Raw genomic sequence first — 26,252 nt, 5'->3', positions numbered from 1 at the left:
AAAAATAACAACACTTTGTCAGGACCATGAGGCGATCATTCCTACCAACTTTCAGTTCAATCGGTCCAGCAGAACTTGACTTTAAGTTTGAAATAGGTTTTCAAAATGGCGGCCGTGGCGGCCATATTGGATTTCTGATCGACCCGAAAAATAACAACACTTTGTCAGGACCATGAGGCGATCATTCCTACCAACTTTCAGTTCAATCGGTCCAGCAGAACTTGACTTTAAGTTTGAAATAGGTTTTCAAAATGGCGGCCGTGGCGGCCATATTGGATTTCTGATCGACCCGAAAAATAACAACACTTTGTCAGGACCATGAGGCGATCATTCCTACCAACTTTCAGTTCAATCGGCCCAGCAGAACTTGACTTTAAGTTTGAAATGTAAAATGTTAACGGACGACGGACGACGGACGACGGACGACGGACGACGGACGACGACGGACGAAAACGGATAGCAATAGGTCACTTGAGCTAAAGCTCAGGTGACCTAAAAATTTAAATGGACTTTGTAAATTCATTTTGCATATTTTACCTACAAATCTTCAAATAATTTATTTCAAATCAATACAATTTGACTGTATAGCAATATCAAGCTGTGTTCAGATACTACAGCAAAGAAATGGCCCCTAGAAACTGTTGAAATAAAGTTAGTATTTCATTATAAGAGATGAAATGAACTTTTAATTTAGAGTATGTTAAAAAAGGTTACACCTAACTACTTTAACTTAAATATGCTCACACACACACTCTTACATCTTATTCATATGTTTTCTTAGGTGAAAATTTCAATCCTTCACTCAACAAAACACATTCACAAGAATGAATGGGTTTCATAAAATAAATCTTTTCTGCAAGAGTGCTCTAGGATCTCTTATTTAAAATGGGAGTTCATAATCAAAACAGAAAATAATTGAATAATCTATATACCAAAAGTGTAGCTTTGCCAAATGAACTAGCTATGATTCTATATACAGTACAAGTGCTGTGTACCCCTGTATAATGATACTGGCCGGGCTGTTACTATACATATTTGAGGTGAACCACACACACACAGGACAAGGTCACTAAAGTATCAAATATATCAATATAGTATCAAAATTGTTATTACTATAGTAACACAACTGACATGGTAACTTAGTAACAAACCTGATTCAACTATTTTTTGACATAACTATAGTAACAAAGCTGACATTGTAACTATAGTAACAAAACTGACAATGTAACTATAATAACAAAGCTGACAACGTAACTATAGTAATAATTTTAACATTATATGTATACATTGTAGTATCAAAAGATACATAATAACTATAGTTTCCTACAAGAGATTGTTACCATAGTTTCCTTTATAAATTGTTACTATAGCATCAAACAATATACTGTAACCATAAATTGTATCTGTTATCAAACATGACATCGTAACAAGAGAATAATACAACTGTTAAGCAAAAAAGGTATGAGCAAGTAGAAGAATTCATTCTAAAGTGTGACATATGTACGATAGCCTCAGACATCGTAGCCACACCATTCAGGTCATCCTGTGACATCATAAAGCCATTCGAGAAATAGCAATGACTGCCACACCAAGAGGTTCATCATGTGTCCACCACACCAAGAGGGTCATCATGTGGCCACCACATAAAGAGGGTCATCATGTGTCAACCACACCAAGAGGGTCATCATGTGTCCACCACACCAAGAGGGTCATCATGTGTCCATCAAACCAAGAGGGTCATCATGTGGCCACCACATAAAGAGGGTCATCATGTGGCCACCACACCAAGAGGGTCATCATGTGTCCATCACACCAAGAGGGTCATCATGTGGCCACCACATAAAGAGGGTCATCATGTGGCCACCACACAAAGAGGATCATCACGTGGCCACCACACCAAGAGGGTCATCATGTGTCCACCACACCAAGAGGGTGGTCATGGGACACCGTAGCTGTACATACCAATGGCCACCACACCAATAGTGTCATCACGCGACACTATAGATGTACATAACGGCCACCACACCAAGGGGGTTGTCATGTGACACCGTAGCTGTACATAACAATTACCACCACACCAAGAGAGTCATCATGTGGCCAACACACCAAGAGGGTCGTCTTGTGACACCGTAGCTGTACATAACAATTACCACCACACCAAGAGGGCCATCATGTGACACTACCTGTACATAACAATGTCCACCACACCAAGAGGGTCATCATGTGACACTATAGATGTACATAACGGCCACCACACGAAGAGGGTCGTCATGTGACACCATAGCTGTACATAACAATTGCCACCACACCAAGAGGGTCGTCATGTGACACCGTAGCTGTACATAACAATGGCCACCACACCAAGAGGGTTGTCATGTGACACTACACCTGTACATAACAATGGCCACCACACCAAGAGGGTCATCATGTGACACTATAGATGTACATAACAATGGCCACCACACCAAGAGGGTCGTCATGTGACACCATAGCTGTACATAACAATGGCCACCACACCAAGAGGGTTGTCATGTGACACCATAGCTGTACATAACAATTGCCATCACACCAATAGTGTCATCATGTGACACTACCTGTACATAACAATGGCTACCACAACAAGAGGGTCGTCATGTGACACCATAGCTGTACATAACAATGGACACCACACTAATAGGGTTGTCATTTGACACCATAGCTGTACATAACAATGGCCACCACACCAATAGTGTCATCACGCGACACTATAGATGTACATAACAATGGCCATCACACCAATAGGGTCATCATGTGACACTATAGATGTACATAACAATGGCCACCACACCAATAGGGTCATCATGTGACACTATAGATGTACATAACAATGGCCACCACACCAATAGGGTCATCATGTGACACTATAGATGTACATAACAATGGCCACCACACCAATAGGGTCATCATGTGACACTATAGATGTACATAACAATGGCCACCACACCAATAGGGTCATCATGTGACACTATAGATGTACATAACAATGGCCACCACACCAATAGGGTCATCATGTGACACTATAGATGTACATAACAATGGCCACCACACCAATAGGGTCATCATGTGACACTATAGATGTACATAACAATGGCCACCACACCAAGAGGGTCATCATGTGACACTATAGATGTACATAACCATGGCCACTACACCAATAGGGTCATCATGTGACACTATAGCTGCCAGGTTATGCTGTTACCAAAGCTCCTACCAGAGATTCTAAATCTGAGATGAATACAATAATCAACTCAATCTTTACAATTATTACATGTCCATGTAGAAAACCACTGGAGAGATTTTGCCTGATAGCACACTATATACTGTTGCCATTTGTTATCTAAGTCTTATGAAAATAGATTTGGAACATGGTTGTGAAGATTGTGGGGCCACCATACTGGCTGGATGTGTGTATTATGCTTCTTCCCTTGTCATGATACAGAAATTCACCATACACAATGATATGGCAAAATAAATAGGTAACAATAAATAATGCAAACAAATAATTCACACATGAATTGTCTCCCTTATTATTTGTTCTCAAGTGGGGTTGTGCACCTTGCTTGCATTTCATTAAAAAAATTGTATATATAAAAAATTCATTCACATAATTTTACTATTCATGATATGACAGTGATAAAAATGGTTGAAAAACCCTCATGTACAATAAAAAATAACAGTAAAAATTTGAAATTCTGTCATAATCAACATTAAATATACTCTCAAGATATTTTCTACAAAGGTACAATGATACCTAACACTAACGTGAATATGAAGTTATGACTGTCAATGTCTCCTTGGCAGATGAGGTGAGAGTAATTGTGCTAGGCACTATCTGTTCTTGACCGGCGTGCTAGATGTATTGACTTTACGGGAGCCATCTGCCCTCGGGACTGGCATCTCATACTCTGCCAGGAGGGGGAAGTGGTCTGAGGGCACATGAGGGTGAGGGCAACCAACAACCTTATTCTGTTGGAACCAATCTGCATCCAGGGGCCCAAGCAGACCCAGCAAGTTTAGGTGGTCACGTGAATAAAAGATGTAATCTATGATACCCTTGAAGTCAAATCTGCAATGAACAACAAAACATGGTTATTAAATATCTAATATGGAAGAAAAATCCTCTCCAAAAATACAAGGCCAGAAATATTTGTTTACTTAATTTGCATGACGTCAACAGAAACAATTTATTATGACTAGTATTCACCTATCAGTAGAGTCATACACCTAAATTATTTATTTGCTATGTGCATTGTGGTGTATAATATCAGATTTTACAGGAAAACAAAAAGAAAACTTAAGAAATCTTGACTTAAAAGAATGACCACACTTACGTGTAATTGGTGAAAGGCATGATATCATTGTCGTAGGCACGACCAAGACGGAAATCATGAAGCAGGAAATCCTTCTCCGTGGAGACGTTGATGCGCTGTAGACAGTCATCATATCCTCTCTCCTTAAAATCTATATGATTTCTTGATACTTTTCCTGAGTTCAGAAACTCCAAAACACCTGACATGGAGAGAATGGACGAGATTACAATCAACAATCAACAGACTTGCTATCAGAGACCGAATAATAAACCTAAATCTCAATTTAAACAAGGATTAAATAGAACAGGATATTCTAGTACTCAGCACATATTATAAATAATGTCTTACCCCAGAGCATATTGTTATATTTTTTTTCCGCATTGCATCAGAAGAAGACAAGAGATGGATGAATATAACACTACTTTAGTAAGCCCCACATGTGGTTATAGCATCCCCGTACAAGTTGTCGCAGCTTTGACATAAATCAATACCGACACCTTTTTAGGCAAATGGATACACCACAGGATTCAACTCTACAGGGATATAGGTGTCATTCATTGTACTGACACTTGTACCCTGTCTTACATAGCTGTCATGTCTACCTATTACACCACGCTCACAAATAGTAATAAAATACAAGCTGGTGTGTCTCTCTTTACATTAAACCTGAAAGCTGGTGCAGGCTGTCCCTAGTGTATTTATGTAGCTGTCCTGCAGCCTCCTGGAATACAGGACTTGACTAGTACTGGCAGGCAAGACTTGCTACCATTCCTGTCTCTCTGGTGTTTAATTGGGCCGGTACTTTGGACTCTATATCCGTCCTATCTCACACGTGTAAAGGACTTGGCTAGTATTTAGGACTCACTGTCAGTCCCATCTCACTTGTGTAAAGGACTCGGCTAGTATTTAGGACTCACTGTTAGTCCCTTCTCACTGGTGTATAGGACTTGGCTAGTATTTAGGACTCACTACTTCTCCTGATTTAACTTGACACAGAAGATTGATTTCTCACATGTGGTATTTTGGGGGATACAGGACTTTTCCTTACCTGAGTCTGGGAGGGAGTTTAAGTCGCCACATAATATGAGCGGTATGGAGTTTATGTCCGGAGTAGAGGAACCTGGCCGGAAGCTGCGAATACTTTCTTCGATGACATGCTTTAGTTCCCACATGAGCATCATGGTCTGTATGAGTTTGACATCACAGAACTCGGGGTCCCAGTGGATGTGGGCAGTTGCTACCATTATCTGCTGACGAATTAAGTTCTCTGGTGGTGCACCTACAACAAACAACCAGGGATTATCACACAAACTGTCTACTATTCTACCACTGCAGCAGCTTACAGCATTCTGGATTCATTCACAAATCTTCACCACTTTGGAGTATTTATACGAAACTAGGGATTAAGTTGAATGTTTCAATACTTCATAAGCATATTGATCTTTCTTTTACAGTATAGAATATCTAATGCTAAACATACAGAGGTGGATCAAGGAGATTTTTGTAAACCCTAGAAAGGATTTATCTTAAATGTCCTTTTTTAAAATTGACATGTCTCGAACTAAGACTGGATATATATCAAGACCAATACATAGTTTAATGAAAAAGAGGCCCTATCATCATGTGGTTTCTGTGTGCCCCAATAGCCCTGGAAATGATGGGAGCATTTCAGAACAAAAACATTGAGGACATGCTAGTTTCTTATTCTAAGCATTAAGTAGTGTATTGTTATATTGATTTTGAAATATTATATCATACTGATAATATATTTTTTCAATATCCAACTTTATCTCTTGAACATTGATTTCCATATACATATAGCTTTGTCCTCTTGACCTAAATAGAATTAGAATCCCCCCCTCTTCCCAACATTTACAAATATGAGTCAGGATTATGTCCAATGTGACCAAGAGGAACCCACCATTTTCAAACACACCCTCCTTTGTTTCCAGCATGGCTGCCAGTCCAATATTGTCCTTGGTCATGACCCTGTTCAGCATATCATCAGAACCCTCAGCATTGGCCATAGCTACCTGATTAAACTCCACCAGATGTTCTTTTAATAGGGAAAACCTGAAAGACAAACACACCCTTTAATTCAGAGGATATGATACATGTTCACACTGACTTTATTAACACTGGGCTATGATGACCGACATACAGAAATGTTATTACAGCACATGTGCTGAAAGGGTCTAGAAGATCAAACATCAATCTATATCCTCATTTAGGAGTTATTACACTGCCAAAAATGAGGCGGGCAATGTATAAGCTGACAGACCTCTGCCTACACATCAGGTCGCCAGGACTGAAGGGTCCCTCCATCAACAGTGTCCATTGGGGCTGTTTACAGACAGTTTATCCAACAACACACACAAGTACAGACTATGTCTGCATCCATTGTTACACTCACCCCAATCACTTATGTAATGCACAGATGAACGACTGTTTAAAAGTTCATGTTAAATTACAAATAGCGTATGATATTGCTACCCAAAATAAATAAATGTTATAAGAATAGGGCACTTTGGTTTTTTTTCTATGTATAAAATCTACATGACACACAAAATACTTTGAACATTGTATTTTTACTGGCATTTCATTACTTCAGACATTTTCTTCAACAAAACCTTAAGTAGTGTATACACCTTTTTTCTGAAAATTGCCTACAGCACACAAAACAGTATCAAAAGTATATTTTCCTGAAAGTTTTATTTATACAAATTACTTCAAATTCTGTTTCACTACTGAGTGGTACCTAGGGACCATGGAGAGGTGCGTGCACATCTTCTAGCATTAGCGATCGATCTTCTTACTTGGTCAGCGAAGGACAATTCCTCTCCGACAAAAACTTTATATCTATCAAACAATTTTGAAATTTCATGAACTCTAAACATTCGTATACAGTGACAAAAGCTACAAGTGACTGATTGTCAACTTATTTATAGACGTGCACGGCACGGTAGGCTGACAATAGACTGCAATCAGTCTTGAGCCACACACTGATCACCGCCCACGGTGTGACCGCCATATTGGCGAGACTAGAACAAAGGACATCCAGAGTAAACTAATGATGTCGAAACAGGACGGCAAGAGTGGGAAGCACCAACGCAAAGTTTGAGAATTCGACCTAGTTGGAGAAATCTCCAAAACTATGGACCAATTGCCAGTGGCGAAAGTTAAAAAACCCTCGACCACTCACACCACGACGACGCAGCGATTCAAATCCTGAACAACCTCATGTGTGAATGACCTTAACTGTGTAACAGGGTGTAAGAAAATAATCTGTTCCGCAAATCATTAATCCTCGACAGTATAAACCTATTATGTAAACCAGAGTTATAGCTCAAAATTGTTGATTGATAGAAATGTTGGTTTTTGTGAGGTCCTGAAAGCTAGGTCAATGTTTAAGCCTATTCAGACAAATATCTGGAATACCTACTTTGATGTTCTATAGAATATTGCACAACCATCTACATATTTCCTCTCTGATTCAGTCATGGTCCTCGCTCGCGACTTGGCAGAGAAGATGCCGTCGTAGCCATCCCTCTTTAGCTCTGGGAGGAAGAAATTGTAGAACTGGTCTGTTTCTACCTCCTGAAATTATATGATTGATAGAAAACAAATTATACACCTTATTACATGACTTTCAAACTTTTACAAAGTTATTCTTTACAACAATACTAGTACAGTGTTTTTACAATACTATTTAAGTATCTTAAAAGGATCCCTGTGCCACTATTTCTAAAGAATTCTAAAGTGGTTTTTAGCGCACATTATGATACAGTAACCTTCCATTACATTTTTTTTGAAAATAACTAGCTCATCTAGGCTGGGGTACAGGTTAGAGTGTTAGTGCAATAACTGGAGATCCAGGGCTGATATCCTGGTCCGGCCTCGTTACGTTTTCACATGTACATCATTATTGCACTATGTTGCTGAATTTTTTTTCCAGTCCCGTTTTTCATAAAAAAATCCCAATGGAATGATTTCTTTTTAATAAATGATTTACCAAAGCTATATTCATGCTGAAATCTAGATATATGTCAAACTGACATGAATGCCACCCTTGTTTGTCTTCTCTCTAAATAAAATACATTATCACTAATACCCCTGCAGGTACTTCTATATTTCAAAAAACAATTTAATATATATTGTCATAAAATAGAACTAATACTTTAAGGTATATAGAACATAATGAATGACTTAAGAATTATTTTTTACTTATCACACTGAAGAACATGTACAGTAACATTTCTCACAACTGAATAAAGATCTCGTACAGTAACATTTCTCACAACAGAATAAAGATCTCGTACAGTAACATTTCTCACAACAGAACATAGATCTGGTACAGTAACATTTCTCACAACAGAATAAAGATCTGGTACAGTAACATTTCTCACAACAGAACATAGATCTCGTACAGTAACATTTCTCACAACAGAATAAAGATCTGGTACAGTAACATTTCTCACAACAGAATATAGATCTCATACAGTAACATTTCTCATAACAGAATAAAGATCTTGTACAGTAACATTTCTCACAACAGAATATAGATCTCGTACAGTAACATTTCTCACAACAGAATATAGATCTCGTACAGTAACATTTCTCATAACAGAATAAAGATCTTGTACAGTAACATTTCTAACAACAGAATATAGATCTCGTACAGTAACATTTCTCACAACAGAATAAAGATCTCGTACAATAACATTTCTCACAACAGAATATAGATTTCGTACAGTAACATTTCTCACAACAGAAAAATAAATTATGAATTATCAACATTTCCTTGATTTTTTTCCACTGAACTCCAGACATTTCAGTACCTAAGTATAGCATCTCTCTAAATTCTTTCCAATTACCAAACAGAGTACAAAAGTGAAATGTTATTCCAAGTGCTGAAAATCTTTTAAAACACAGAAACAACTTTTAGCTAGCATGGAAATGTCTTATAAAAGTACCAAAACATCTTGGTGCTGAAACGACTGAGTACCAAATCCTCTGCACTCCGGGTCACACAAGTGTGTTAAAATGAGTAGGTGCTGGCTGAACTCGGTCAAAGCAAAAAGGGGTTAAAAATATAACAAGAGGCCCATGGGCCTTAACGGTCACCTGACATATTTATACAGAGAGTTGATTTTGTTTTTAACACAAACAGAAATATTATTCAGTGACAAAAAACAATAAAACCACCTTATTCAATATCTAGCATACAGATTTAAGACTAAAAAGTATTTGAAACTAGTGCCTCTGATTCTAAACAAGGAAAATGAAGAAATTTTAGTACACTGACTCCTTTGGGCACCACCCTACAGCCCTTTGGGGTAGGGCTGGCTCAAAATTTTCAAAGTATCAAACTGTCAACTCAGGGTTATAATTCCAATCAAGTTATACAACATGTAATATTCAAAGTATCATTTGCCATTATAAACCATCTATGAAGAGTGTTTGATTCTACCATATCTGGGTCTTGAGAAGAAGATTTTTGAAATTTCAGTCAATTTACCGCTTTTTGGCCCCTCCCATCAGCCCTGGGGGTCAGTCAGGGCTCATATGTGCATACCATCAAACTGCTACCCAATATTGATAATGCTAACCTGAATTGAATTACCTCCAATGGCAATTAAACAAATGTTGGTCCAAAATGTGATTTCCCTATTTAAACTAAAGTAAAGTTTAACCCCTCTCCAGGGGGAAACTTGAGACCCCAGGGTCAAGAAATTCACAATTTTGGTAAAGCACCTTAGGACCCTTCCATCTATGAAGAGTATTTGATTCTACCATATCTGTGTCTTGAGAAGAAGATTTTTGAAATTTTAGTCAATTTGTCCCTTTTTGGCCCCGCCCCTCAGGCCCCTGGGGGCCAGGGACCAAACCGGCAACTACTTTTGTTGACCTTTGACCATGGAAGGTTTCTGCAAAATTTCATTGAATTTGGTTCAGGGGTTTTAGAGAAGAAGTCGAAAATGTAAATTGTTTACGGACGCACGACGACGGTCAAAAGGTGATCCCAATAGGTCACTTGAGACTTTGTCTCAGGTGACCTAAAAATTTAAATACTGAATTTAGCAATAAACAACCGGCAATTCGCAATAAGAAATGTCCATTACCAACTAGTGAGCGTATCAATGCCGTATTCCATAGTCACTGTCATGTGAATGAATGCATGGCTGGCCATGTGAGAACAGGTAAACATCAAAGTAAACAGAAAATGGGGAATATTTTCCAGGGAAAGTGTTGTTATGTGACTACTAATGTATGAATGGATCACTTGCTATATTATTTAACATAAGACTAACATACTTGCTTGTCATGCATCAGCCTTTGTACTGTAAAACCGGTTAAACTGATGATACACTCTTATTCAAAAACCCAAACTGACCTCAGATTGTGTGACAGACTTTAATCAATGACATACATTTTCACCGAACTCCAGCTGAACTCTGGCTTCAGTTTTTGCCTATCATTCATTTAGTATTGTTGAATCTGCCATTCAAGTGTTTCGAAGCTTAAATTTTCGTAAATGCCATTCTATATCAAACCAAACTTTAAAATGCCACCCAAGGACCAGGGTTCCCTATGCGGTGGTTCATACATTTCCATTGTATGGTTAGGTTTTGCCAATAGTACAGGGTCCTTAATATCTTTAGTAACACAGAAACTGAAATTTTGTCATCAGATATTAATCTTGATCTTTGAGTATTTGACTCAAACCTTCAGTATATTTTGTTCACAGATGGGGAAATACATCCGTTTTAGGGACTAGATGAGGCAATCATTAGGATTTATTTCATACTACGAGGTGATACAAACATATCAAGATGACTTATGTAACTTGTATGTGTATATATATAATGAAATAAAGAGTGTATACAGCTGAATATTATAATGTTGTAAGCAATATTCAGTTTTAGAAATTTATGTCTAAAAAGTAACTTGTGTCGTCATATTTATAGCTGTAGCTGTAAATGATTTAAACTGCAGGTTTTATTAACTCATTTACCCCTACTTATCTAAACTGGACTTGCCCAGTCATTGATTTGGTAAGGTTCAAATGTGACTTTAGGGGTGAATGGGTTAGGTGTATTAAGCTTACGGTATTTATATTTCCTACTGATTATGACCCTAGTTACTGATTTATACCTAACTGGCCTGTGTTTAGAGTCCCTATTGAACACAGCTAGCTTGGAGATCATTGTTAAAGCAGTGTATCAGCAGATGTACATAACAGAACCCTCTAGATCTCTACCACCTGTACAGGTATGGCACACCTGTACAACACACCTGGCATGCTCAGTTACATTTCAGCAAAGATCGAGACAGGTCATTGATCTCTCCTGTCTCTATAAAGCCAATCTCCTCTGAGCACTTCCTTTCAATAGATTGGTATGAGATAAGTCACTTTTCTCATTGAAATGTCTATTGCTTTATTGAGCTTGATTACTGATAAATGACTTGATATCATTTTCTAATGTCCTTCTCAACAACTTTTCATAATTATTCAATACTTGATGTGTACTTCAGATCACACCTAACCGGATGTACACAAGACGCTGTGTGTAGATATCCTGGCTATTCTGTAGGATAACAAATCACCTACCGAGGCGTTCAATTATCACTGTTTGAAGTCAGTAACATTAAGTGGTATACTAATAGTCTATATATCTCTGGTCTGTATACAGGTATTATATATCTCTGGTCTGTATACAGGTATACAGGTATTAATGTACTAAACAAATTATTTAGGTCAATCAAAAGGTATAACCGACCTTGATATGGGGGTATGACCAGCTAAGACCTCATCTACATAATGACACACAAACTTGTTGGCCTCCTAGCCTGTCTGAGGTTGTTGCCTTGATTCAATTTTTAGGGGTCAAAATTTGTGGGTTTCGATCATAGAATAATATGACTGCTAGGGTCTGAATTTACTGTAACGTCTACATTCATGCTAGGGCCTTATTCACTCTAACGACATGTGTTCAAGGTCTGTCACCATCTATAAACATTCTAGGGTCTGTATTCACTATAAGGACATGTGTTCTAGGTCTGTCACCATCTATAAACATTTTAGGGTCTGTATTCACTCTAACGACATGTGTTCTAAGTCTGTCACCATCTATAAACATTCTAGTGTCTGTATTCACTCTAACGACATGTGTTCTAGGCCTGTCACCATCTATAAACATTCTAGGGACTGTATTCACTCTAACGACATGTGTTCTAGGCCTGTCACCATCTATAAACATTCTAGGGTCTGTACTCACTCTAACGACATGTGTTCTAGGTCTGGCACCATCTATAAACATTCTAGGGTCTGTACTCACTCTAACGACATGTGTTCTAGGTCTGTCTCCATCTATAAACATTCTAGGGTCTGTATTCCCTCTAACGACATGTGTTGTAGGTCTGTCACCATCTATAAACATTCTAGGGACTGTATTCACTCTAACGACATGTGTTCTAAGTCTGTCACCATCTATAAACATTCTAGCGTCTGTATTCACTCTAACGACATGTGTTGTAGGTCTGTCACCATCTATAAACATTCTAGTGTCTGTATTAACTCTAACGACATGTGTTCTAGGTCTATCGCCATCTATAAACATTCTAGGGTCATTATTCACTCTAACGACATGTGTTCTAGGACTGTCACCATCTATAAACATTCTAGGGCCTCTATTCACTCTAACGACATGTGTTCTAGGGCTGTCACCATCTATAAACATTCTAGGGACTGTATTCACTCTAACGACATGTGTTCTAGGACTGTCACCATCTATAAACATTCTAGGGTCTGTACTCACTCTAACGACATGTGTTCTAGGTCTATCGCCATCTATAAACATTCTAGGGTCTGTATTCACTATAAGGACATGTGTTCTAGGTCTGTCACCATCTATTAACATTCTAGGGTCTGTATTCACTCTAACGACATGTGTTCTAGGTTTATCACCATCTATAAACATTCTAGGGTCTGTATTCCCTCTAACGACATGTGTTGTAGGTCTGTCACCATCTATAAACATTCTAGGGACTGTATTCACTCTAACGACATGTGTTCTAAGTCTGTCACCATCTATAAACATTCTAGCGTCTGTATTCACTCTAACGACATGTGTTGTAGGTCTGTCACCATCTATAAACATTCTAGGGCCTGTATTCACTCTAACGACATGTGTTCTAGGGCTGTCACCATCTATAAACATTCTAGGGCCTATATTCACTCTAACGACATGTGTTCTAGGTCTATCGCCATCTATAAACATTCTAGGGTCTGTACTCACTCTAACGACATGTGTTCTAGGTCTGGCACCATCTATAAACATTCTAGGGTCTGTACTCACTCTAACGACATGTGTTCTAGGTCTATCGCCATCTATAAACATTCTAGGGTCTGTACTCACTCTAACGACATGTGTTCTAGGTCTATCGCCATCTATAAACATTCTAGGGTCATTATTCACTCTAACGACATGTGTTCTAGGACTGTCACCATCTATAAACATTCTAGGGTCTGTATTAACTCTAACGACATGTGTTCTAGGTCTATCGCCATCTATAAACATTCTAGGGTCTGTACTCACTCTAACGACATGTGTTCTAGGTCTGTCTCCATCTATAAACATTCTAGGGTCTGTACTCACTCTAACGACATGTGTTCTAGGTCTGTCACCATCTATAAACATTCTAGGGTCTGTATTCACTATAAGGACATGTGTTCTAGGTCTGTCACCATCTATAAACATTCTAGGGCCTGTATTCACTCTAACGACATGTGTTCTAGGTCTGTCACCACCTACATACATTCTAGGGTCTGTCATCATGCATATTCATATTATGCTGTTGTTTGACTTTCGTTCTTTTCTTAGCATGATTAAGCTGGCTTATGTTGACCTACACCTCAATATGTGGACCACGTTAACAGTCAGACCACCATCAACTCTTACTAGTGCAAAAGACAATTATTGACCGATATTGGGTCAACACTGTATAACCTACCAGGGGCTACTGACCTGCATTTCTGTGTCAGCCTCTGAACCAGACACTACTTTCTCTATGGTAAGCCAGCCTGTGTATTGTGGTTGCAATAATAACTATAATAGTACATTCCAATGTACCCTACTATGTCTATAACTATAATAGTACATTCCAATGTACCCTACTATGTCTATAACTATAATAGTACATTCCAATGTACCCTACTATGTCTATAACTATAATAGTACATTCCAATGTACCCTACTATGTCTATAACTATAATAGTACATTCCAATGTACCCTACTATGTCTATAACTATAATAGTACATTCCAATGTACCCTACTATGTCTATAACTATAATAGTACATTCCAATGTACCCTACTATGTCTATAACTATAATAGTACATTCCAATGTACCCTACTATGTCTATAACTATAATAGTACATTCCAATGTACCCTACTATGTCTATAACTATAATAGTACATTCCAATGTACCCTACTATGTCTATAACTATAATAGTACATTCCAATGTACCCTACTATGTCTATAACTATAATAGTACATTCCAATGTACCCTACTATGTCTATAACTATAATAGTACATTCCAATGTACCCTACTATGTCTATAACTATAATAGTACATTCCAATGTACCCTACTATGTCTATAACTATAATAGTACATTCCAATGTACCCTACTATGTCTATAACTATAATAGTACATTCCAATGTACCCTACTATGTCTATAACTATAATAGTACATTCCAATGTACCCTACTATGTCTATAACTATAATAGTACATTCCAATGTACCCTACTATGTCTATAACTATAATAGTACATTCCAATGTACCCTACTATGTCTATAACTATAATAGTACATTCCAATGTACCCTACTATGTCTATAACTATAATAGTACATTCCAATGTACCCTACTATGTCTATAACTATAATAGTACATTCCAATGTACCCTACTATGTCTATAACTATAATAGTACATTCCAATGTACCCTACTATGTCTATAACTATAATAGTACATTCCAATGTACCCTACTATGTCTATAACTATAATAGTACATTCCAATGTACCCTACTATGTCTATAACTATAATAGTACATTCCAATGTACCCTACTATGTCTATAACTATAATAGTACATTCCAATGTACCCTACTATGTCTATAACTATAATAGTACATTCCAATGTACCCTACTATGTCTATAACTATAATAGTACATTCCAATGTACCCTACTATGTCTATAAGTGCCCCTATGTATCGATTTCTTACCTGAGAAATCAGACACTGAATATTACAGATGAAGTCAAGGATAAAGGGCAGATGATGAGTAAGATTTATCAACAGTTGTTGATATATCCAGTCATTATGTGTATTTTGACATGACTTGAAGTGATTGGTGTATTTGGGTACACACACCATTAGACAGTATTGTGGCCATCTGTAGCGATCACAGTGCAGCAGCTGGCTCTTTAACTTATCCACCTTTAACAACTAACCATCACTTCCCCACAAATTGGTAACACCTGCATTACAATGTTCATATTGACGAGTCCAAAGTTTTAATTAGATTGATTGATCAATTCGTAATGGCCTATATGTCAACACTAAAAAAGGTCATAAAGGGGTCTAACAGTGCAAACCTAGATACAAAGAGAGTGTAGTTAGTGTAGAATTGATGACTATACCAGCCTTGAACACTGACATAGGAGAACTTATACACTGGTACCTCCTGTATCAGACCATGTGTTGAGGGATGTCGATCTGGGTACCTGGCACTCCATAGAAAGTCAATAGCCATATCCACAAATACAGCCTCAACAAACCATATATTCTATCCGCTCTAAATCAAGCTAACACGTATAGGATAATATGGATCTATAGAGAATAGGGTGTACAAAGTTACACACAATGCAGGCTGTTTATAAAATTGATTATTTCAAATTTGTCACTTTTGAGAAAACTTGCATGCATTGGAATTTCATGTATATATATCAGCACAATTTCAATATAATATTGAAGTTTTATTGAGAAATTGTTTCCCCACTTAATGTCTGGTCTGGTAAGTGACAATGATATACAAATAATGTATTTCATTTAGCAGTCACGAGTAATATGCATGATAGCTTTGAAAACAGCTGGCCTGGCACCATATGCATCCCAACCAGATTAGTACATAAATGTGCAAGGGTACACTGAATGTTATCTCTTTTAAAACCAAATTAATCCGCAAAGAAATAAAAAAAATCACCATTGAAATTCAGAGTTATAAACTTTATGTCAGAAAGACATACATTCTTAACGATTTTCAGACACTGGGAAATAACAGATGATGTATGGAGTTAAATATGTCCTTTTTATACCAGCTTTGTTATCAGTTTGTGTCATGTAACAAGGCATCAGGTGTGGAGCTGAATCTGCTGGGATTACATGGCTTAGATCTACTAGACATATAATAACACTTGTGTACAATGGTGGTGTTGACACCACAAATATAGGACTGAAACAATAATACATCTAAACCTACACAAGAGCAGATATAGAATACAGTGACAAGCATCACCATGGAAACGAAACAGCAACTGTAAGTGTGGGCAAGGGCGTAGGCGGAGGATATAATGAAAGGGTGACGGCTCAATGAAGGAAGAGAATAGGATGTCCTCCTGTAGCACACTAAAAGGCAATAATATTGGAGTTTCACAAATCAGGATTTATATCTACAGTGATCAGCATCTATAATGTGCAGGAAGAGTGAATTATTGTTGATTATCTTATTTCAGCATTTTTAATTGATGTTAAAACATTGAAAACTAGAACTGTAAGCCAAAGGCTAACTAATACGCCCGCTCATATATAAACCAGAACTGTAAGCTTTAAGCCTTACTAATGCAAAGCAATATAGTCTCCCACCAGTAATGAGTTAATCACTATTTTATATAAAAACAAAAACAAAAAATAACAGAAAAATAAACAAGTATTTCGCACAAAGGGGCATAACTCCATCAAAAAGGGTTGAAATCCCAAATTAAAATGCCAGTGCACAACTACAAAAGATACCGATCATTCATGCAAAGTTTCAATAAAATCCACTTGCCAGTTAAGGAGGTGTCAAGTATTTCGCACAAAGGGGCATAACTCCATTAAAAAGGGTTGAAATCCCAAATTAAAATGCCGGTGCACACTGACAGCTACATAAGATACCTATCATTCATGCAAAATTTCAATGAAATCCGCCTGTTAGTTAAGGAGGAGTTGCACGGACAAGTATTTCGCACAAAGGGGCATAACTCCACAAAAAAAGGGTCTAAATCCAAAATTAAAATGCTGGTGCACAACTACATAATATACAGATCATTCATGCAAAGTTTCAATGAAATCCACCTGTTAGTTAAGGAGGAGTTGCGCGGACAAGTTACTGCGGACGACAGACAGACAGACAGACATCCAGACAGGGCGATTCCAGTATACACCCCCTAACTTCGTTGCGGGGGGTATAATAACTGCTGAACTAAATTTGCTACAGTAGGAGGAAACGATTGAGGAAATTGATGAATATGGTAGAGAGGAAATATCAAGGAGATTAATAAATAAGTGAGGCTAATTTTGCATATAGACTAAAATATCATTAATACCTCAATACTCCCATTCCTATGCAAATTCATGTTTGCACAAAGTATTAAGTTTGTTTAAAGTTTTGATTTAAATCTGACAGGATTCCTGAATTAATGTCTCTGAATTAGCTGACAAATTTCCGTAAATAGTGACAGTGAAGTTAGATCATAATATGTTTATAAATGAAGTTGCTAGAGCAATGACACTGAATTTGGAATAGGACAAGATATAACAGGATATAGAGTGGGGTAAAACTGAACGCTCCCTGTAAAATAGTAGGGGCATTAATTGTCAAAATTGACCCCTAAAACACAAGCAGCATAGTGGGACAACTAGATTAGTGGTGACTGGATAGTAGGACAACTAGATCAGCTGTGACTGGATAGTAGGACAACTAGATCAGCTGTGACTGGATAGTAGGACAACTAGATCAGCGGTGACTGGATAGTACAATCTGAACACTGTTGTTGATGATATTTTGCTAAACCTTTTCGTTTTTCATAAAAATCCTGCAAGGTACTGTTTTCCTTTCAGAAAAAAACTGATCAAAGCTATAGTCATGTAGGGGAAAACTGTTTCCAATGTGTGGTTACAGAGATTCTTAACCCTTTCACCCTATGTAACTTAAGTACACTCTACCATGCATTGATATGGATGAGTCCATTATGGTCTACAGTGGTGAAAGGGTTAAGGGGAAAGCAAGGGAAGACATGACATTGTATAAGTACAATACCTGTAGACAGATGATGTCTGCTGCACAGTGTTTGATCTCTTCCATGATGCCCTTCTTCCTGTACTCCCAGTTGAGGGCCCAGGAGGGGCAGTACCCGTACAGCTGCCTGGTGCAGTACTTATCACATAGTACATTGTAGCACATCACAGTGAAGATGGCTGAAACACAAACGATGTCAATAAATATCAAACTGTATTATGTGATTACCTTTCACAAACAGGACACAGGAATTAACCCCATGACTTGCCTCTCTGCCACCTGTGACACTAGGTCTATCAAACAGAAACTTTTAAGATGAATCCTCCTAGATTCTTTTTTCTAAAATTCTTACATTTAAGTTCTGGATCACAAGTCTAATCTTATCAAAACAAGTATGCACTAATTTTTTGATGCAAGTTTCAACCACATTTTTACCAAATAAATTATTCCCCGTACTTTGTCAAGACAACATGACCTAATTAAGTCAACTTTAATCACATAAAAAAACCTTCTGATTCTCAATTTATATTTTGTAAAAATGTATAGATATACACTTGTATTAATCTAGTGATCATTTCAACTGTTTCTCTATAGCTGCTGGTTTATTATTGGCTATCGAGCCTTCATTAGCACCGAGACACCAGGTCTGGTACATGTAATGCTTCCTCAGCAACTTTAATGGAGACCTCATTAATGTTAAAGGGACAAAATGTGCTGGAGGAAGTCGACCAAGGTTGTCTGGTCAGTTTAAGGTAGGCAGCAGGTCAAGTGATTTTAATGACCACCTATCAATAAACAGCACTAGTCACAACAAGGCTAATTACCCTATGCTCAGAACTAATGTCAATTCACTAGGTATACAAGTATGTTAACTAAATGGGGAAAAAAGGAACCATCTGAAACAAGGAAAACAAATTTGACATTTTATAAGCATTCATTTGAAATAAGTGTTATTTTTAGTTTCACATTATTTGATCACTGGGACAAACATGTATAATGTTTCAGTTTCTTTCTTCAAATTTTTTCAAAGGTATGATTTTGTTTTGTTTTTATCGCAATCACAAAATTAATGAAAATCAGGTGATCTCTTGGTGTCTCTTAGCCTTCTACTCGACGTAACTAACTACTTGCCAGAATCATAAGATTTCTTGCTATTAATTTCATACCTCATTAACCCAATATAGCATGCATCGCTCATTAATATACATTGTTAGTTATGGTCAGGGTTATAAATGTATGTAGCCCCACAGGACATACAGTGTATAAACAATTTATATAGACAGTATATACACAGGGGAGCTCCAGGAAGGACCCCTAATCAGGTACAATGATAGAGTGGTACAGGTTGTATATGATGCCCTATCACAGGAGAAATGTCACCCTCCACACACTTTAACACTGGCCACCAACCAAGCATGTATGCTTTATACTCAAACTACATAATCAGTGTGCTCCATTCCACCTCCCATGGTGATATCTATATAACATCCTCACCTTAGGTCTACCTCCTATAATAACAATTAATATACTATAGCTATTTGTTTTCTTTAAGATCAATTGTAGTTTTTCATAAAAAAATAATCAGCATTTTTATAATTTTGAAAAGTGACAAAGACATCAAATGATAGGATGATAAATGCTATAAACCAAACGAAGCCCTGTTTGCACCTCTGCTCCAATAGTATTTTTAAAATGAATATGAGCACTGTTTTCAACCTAACAAGTACCCATACTCTACATATGGTTGGTTGTTCCCATTTATTACAGCATCACAATTAACTGACTTGTTTGAGAGAAAAAATATGCCTATCATGACCCACCCTTTTTAGGACTTTAGGAAGGTTTTGCAATCATTCTAATTTTCTCAAATAGCCAAGCAACTAGGGCGTTGACTATACAGAAACATGTTTGCTGCAGTGTAATTTTAGCCTTTTTTACCTTCTCTAATGCAAATTTATCATTACAGCTTATTCAAGTAAACTACATAATATTCAAAGTAATTAAACGTCAAGGGCGAAATAAACACTGGGTGAAAAATTGATTTCATTGGCAATGGATGAAAGTGTGACTTGGTGAACATTTCACAATATACAGTGTTAGGTCAAAGGCTGTGGACTCCAAGGACTGAAAACAAAATTGATAACTTGGTGATGAAGATTTATCCCTTGGATGTTTGATCACAATCAGGGGTAACAGTAATCACAACTATCCGTAAAATCTATCATCTGTTGTTAGGATTTCATTATAGCGTTATGTGTGGGGATTTTGTTTTTACAAATTTAACGTTGATTACAGTTATCCCATAGGCATTAGAGGTTTTCTGTCTCAACCTTACTTCTCACTATTTCATGTACTGCATGTGATTAATACTCTACATAGATGTGATTTCATTGGTCAAATCCCTAATTATGACATCACATAACCAAGTTTTGAATGTTGTTGCATGATAATGATTTAAATCAACTGTTTCTCTATAGTCACAAATTGGGATAATGTTTCCAAGAGAAATGATTATCCAGAAATAATATGAACATTTTGTGAGACAAGGGTTACAAATCTTGTGAGGATTAGTGATCATGTTTCTAAATCTATTTCTGGTTAATTAATTTTCAAATTGTAAAAGTACAATGATAAAAGCCAAGTGTCTTAAACAATTTGAAAATTAACAAATGAAAGTTGGATAGATATTGAAGTTAAATTAAGACAAGTTATGACCTTTATATTATTTAAGTAATTAAACTCAAAGCTTATTAATCATGATCATGATCATTGTGAACTCACACTGTTTACTATATAGTTATTGTGTTTGGCTAGGAGTGTATTATCGTATTAGGTAGTACTCTACATACAGTTTAATTTACCACTACCGAAAAGATTATGATTCAGAACAGTTAAATAGTGCATTGTGTTGAGTTTGACCTTAAATGACCGGTACAGTAACACCTGCAGCCGTCTGACAAGCTCTGTACTCGGGCACCTCATTTTTCATCCCTCCTCGACCCCCACACTGACAGAAAAATATGACCTCATCACTTTAGACAGCAGCAATGATCCTGTACGATACTGCATGTGTTAGCCCCTTACCAATTAATTAGCAAAGTATTTATGTCAAAAGTGTAGCTGTGTGTATGCATACCAGCCATATCATTCACGGTGCTGTGACTGCATTAGGTTTATATTATAAACCTAACAACCTGAAAACATAACCCTGAGAACTACATTAACTCATTCACCCCTGAAATTTCATAAGGAACTATTCCAACATTTGAATTGTAAGAGTTCAAATGTATCTTCAGGAGTGAATGAGTAAAACATTGGAATGTTTTCCAACAACACACTGATTGGGTCTCTATCACACTGTAACAGTAATCAGAGACTAATGATGCTGTGGCGCTGAGTTTGAACTTTGATAGAAATTCTTGAATAGTTTCTGATTTATTTTTGTCACCTCATAAACTTAAAGCATGCAGAACATGATCTTGTTCCCTGGGAAGTAACTTTTCCAAAATTGGTAAAGTTTGTTTTTAATGTGCCATGAAAAAAGTTAACACACTTAGAAAGAGAAAATAAACAACTGTATTTTTTGGGTTTTTTAAAATGCAAATATAAGAAGTGAGTTATTCTACAAAATCCCCTTACCACACACATCATGGAATATTTTAGTAATTAACTAGGTTTCATACCATTTGTAATAGAAGCAGCGCTAACCTCTTCAGTCTTATTCTGTTTGTCTAGTTTCATCCTAGGTCAGATGAGGTCGCCTTTCTACAGAACCCTTTGTAGCCCAGACATTTGTAATTAAATATTTTTTTATAAGCTAAAGTTGGCCTCGATGTGCAAATGGCTTAAATAGTTGTAATAAAACAACTGTCCAACAGATTTTGATGCTTTAATCCACAGGTCAAGCAAGTTCACCTGTATGACATCTAACCTACTACCATTCCCCTAGGCCTTAAGATACAAGTCGGCCTATGTATAAAATTAGTGTGCATGTACATAAAGCTACTGATATGGGCATATCTGTCTCCCCTGTGTAGTAGTATATAGTGTGTATGTAGGTTCCTGGCTGCCTCATCATGTGGAACTGCCTAATGAGATAGACTGCCTCCAGTCATCTGTCCTAGACAGACCTAGTGGCAATGACCACCAACCCAAGAATGTAAGAGTAAACACGAAAACATTCCAACGCTATCATCCTCACAAACCCGGATATCCTCAGGAGGACATTCCTAAAAAAACATCACCACCCCACATGTCCTGTCATGCCATCTGTGATGTCATTATAAATCAGCTACGACAAGTTTAGACATCTCAAAATAATGACACATTGATCAGGGAATTTTTTCTGCAAGTAATTATGACCTGACAGTGTTTTACACTGGAAACAAGGGAATATAAGAAGCTGATGGTGCATCCTCACAGCTGTACCATTGCTAGGTAGAGCACTGTCTGGTATGTTAATAGGCCTACCAGCTGGAATGTTCAACTTAATATTGCCCTAGTTTTTTTTGTGACCCCTTTTTGTTTGATGTTTTTCGCTAATAGCTGTTGCATGGCCAAGTACAAAGTTGTTTTAAAGATGCACAGGTTCTAAAACCTAAACTTCAAAAAATAGCTTCAGTCAATCTGAATTATTAGTTGAATATATGCAGTCTCATACTGAAAATTAATGCTTTCAAATCAGGGGATATTTTTTATAAATCTTCCGCTAACTTTGAAGAAAGGACTAGGGATGTTATTAAGTGTTTCAATAAAATCAATTATGATTGACAATTACAAAAATATGTTATGTACCTAACATTAGAATAATGGATTACAGTGTATTTGTGAGATAAACCCAATCTATGAGTGCAAAGCTGAGGATTGTACATGTATAGTGATGTCCCTCCCCACTGAGACCTACCCCCTGACATTGCTCACTGAGTGACCATATATGTTACAGTACTGCACCTCATATTATTTTCGCATGCCTATAATTTGCTTTCCTAAAACTTGCCATTTTATAGAAATTTGATCCTGACAAGAATGTTTAAACAACACAGCTTATCCTAATCACATCTGTTCTCAATCCAGCCATGTGTAATCCCAGTCTATGAACCCTGATGCACCTCAAAATCCAACGCTTATCTCATACTGATGTGATTCATAGGAAATAACATAACCTTTACTCTGACCAAGTTCAGTACCGATTTCAACCAGACCGAGACATTCCTGGGCATCTACCACTGTAAAAATATGAGATGAAACTCATAAAGTAATATTTAAAATGTTTCTTGAATTATTCTGCAAATTTAATAGCACTGAAATAGTGATTCACAATGACACCATTACTAGGTGTACTTTATAATACCAGTAAAACACAATGCTATCACTGGTTGTACTGTAACAGGTCTGGACAGATAGAGGAGGTACAAACATTGACATTCTTTACTTACTGTAATTTTATGCTGACTGTCCAAAAAACGTGTTTTACTGTTTTCTAGCTTAATTAATTTCTCAAAAGTTGCAGTCTAAATTTAAACTAAGTTCTCAAGTGGTTGAGAGAAATGAGACAGGGGGAGAGGTCACTTATATCAAATGTGCAAGGATAGCTGCTAGGTAAACGATGGGTTGCACAAACTTAACAACTGTATCTCATGTTTAAAACAATAACAATTTGTCATCTGTCAGTTTTTGTACCTTTGCTCACCACTACAGGTAGTGTAAAAGCCATATATGTTCATCAACATTTTATGTATCACAGCCTTAAAAATGTTCTGCAGTTCTTGTTGAAACTGTTTGGCTTGAATTTCTCTAAGAAGTAAAGACTTGGGGAGCTAATAACCTCACAAATTAGGTTTTCAATATTCTTACCTGTTGGTCTGTTCCTTTCAGAATGGGCTAACCATACCCATTCTCTGCTAGGGGGCTGAGTGGAATTGACTGAAATGACAATAGAAACACAATATAAAACATTTAAGAGTTAAAAATCATAAACCTCGCTTAAAAAAGTTAACTATATCCAAAATAATCCCTCGGGGAAGGCTGCCCCACAAAGTTCCTAAACATAGTCTAGGCTGAGGTTGGCGTGTCCATCAGTTTTAACTCCTATAGATAGTCTCTTTGGGTGGGCTGCCCGATATTACCTCCCCATGAAGTCCCTTGGGTTGGGCTGTGCTATATTGTACACTTGGGATGGGGTGCCTGAAGTACAGTCCCTCAAGGTGGGGTGAGCTACAGTACAGGATTCCATGGTTGGGTGCACTATATAACAGCCCCTCTTGGTAGGGTGTGCTACACGCTGACAGAACACCAGCTTCCGTCAGTGAGATGAAACCCACATTGGTGGAATCATGTAGGCGAAAAACATGTCAACCAACCAACCTAGGGTGTGGTAATTAGATCAGGATCTCAGAGTTTGATGTTCTATAGTAAAGTCCCTCTGGGGTTGAGTGCATTGAAGTACATAGTCCCTCAGGGTGGGATGAACTAGATAACACAGTGTTCTTATGGACCAAAGGAGGAAAGACTTAAACATATTTATCCATACAGTGTAACAATGTAATAGCATCCTATTCTAAGGGACCAATATGGAAGGTAGGACCATTATACTGTCTGTCCCCTGTAATACAGAAGTTCAATGTGAAGGATAGCACTAGGATACAGTTCAGTGTACTGTCAATTTTCAAATTCCATCTGTTGACCCCAGTTGATATTTAACACATGAGGCCCAAGGGCTTTGAAATCGTCTTTTGGTCATTATGGAAATCAAGCCTCGATTTGCAGCTCCTTTTTTATGTGTCTTTTAAACCCCATAAATAAGCTACCAGAACAATTTGGTTGAAATCTGTCAAGTGCTTAAAAGGAGATGTCATTGAAAACAAGGAAAGGTATATGACAAGGCAATCCATAGTCCCCAAATGGTAATGATTTCTTTATTTACCAAGATGAACTATCTCAGAATATAGTGACACAATCTGTCAGTTAAGACATACATGCATAAAAAATCTGGTTATTCCAGGTAAAATAGTATAGAAGATATGCCTATGACAAACTTTATCAAAGGTTGAGGTCAAAGGTCAAACCATAGGTCACAGTGACCTACTTTTTATACTTGACACTCTGCCATCTGCTTACTCAAGGTGAGCTAAAAATGTGGTAAACCAGGAACAATTTGGGTACATATGTACTGTGATATAAGATGTCTTGCTACAGAGGTAACATTATATAGACAAAGAAGACAGACTGGCGGGATGAATAATATTTAAAACTTTAAAATTATGTCTGTATTCTTCTGTCGCTTGCAGGTAGATATATGATATGATCTGGCGTCAGGTGTCGGCACTAGAGGAGAGTTTAGTTTATAACAAGAAATAATATGAAATGTTCCGGATGATGACATTTAAATTCTCAATCAGTAAACAGGATATAAAACGTTAAGATTGTGGAAAAAATGTGCCCCGAGAGTAAAGATGTATAGAACAAAGCTTGAGCTTGAGGTCAGTGTAGAACAGCACTAACATGTGTCTATGACATGCTATAAATAATCAGAGCTCCACACATAAAATAGGTAGATAA

General features: G+C 37.2%; 1 protein-coding gene across 2 annotated transcripts in view; it reads right to left on the bottom strand.

The window, feature by feature from the left end:
* Positions 1–2,214: 2,214 nt before the first annotated feature.
* The window catches only part of LOC110451168 (CCR4-NOT transcription complex subunit 6-like), a 57,800-nt gene continuing 33,762 nt past the window's right edge, over positions 2,215–26,252 (bottom strand). For both annotated transcript variants that reach the window (XM_021499032.1, XM_021499031.1), the window contains 7 exons: positions 24,549–24,617; positions 18,717–18,874; positions 7,792–7,946; positions 6,271–6,422; positions 5,398–5,628; positions 4,371–4,548; positions 2,215–4,105 (listed from right to left, as the gene is read on the bottom strand). In XM_021499032.1, coding sequence (XP_021354707.1) covers positions 3,868–4,105; positions 4,371–4,548; positions 5,398–5,628; positions 6,271–6,422; positions 7,792–7,946; positions 18,717–18,874; positions 24,549–24,617 — 1,181 coding nt within the window. In that variant the 3' untranslated portion in view covers positions 2,215–3,867. The remainder of the gene's footprint in view (positions 4,106–4,370; positions 4,549–5,397; positions 5,629–6,270; positions 6,423–7,791; positions 7,947–18,716; positions 18,875–24,548; positions 24,618–26,252) is intronic.

Source organism: Mizuhopecten yessoensis, unplaced genomic scaffold (assembly GCF_002113885.1).
Source record: "Mizuhopecten yessoensis strain PY_sf001 unplaced genomic scaffold, ASM211388v2 scaffold5859, whole genome shotgun sequence".
NCBI classification, from domain to species: Eukaryota; Metazoa; Mollusca; class Bivalvia; order Pectinida; family Pectinidae; genus Mizuhopecten; species Mizuhopecten yessoensis.
This window is presented reverse-complemented; position numbering and strand designations above follow the sequence as displayed.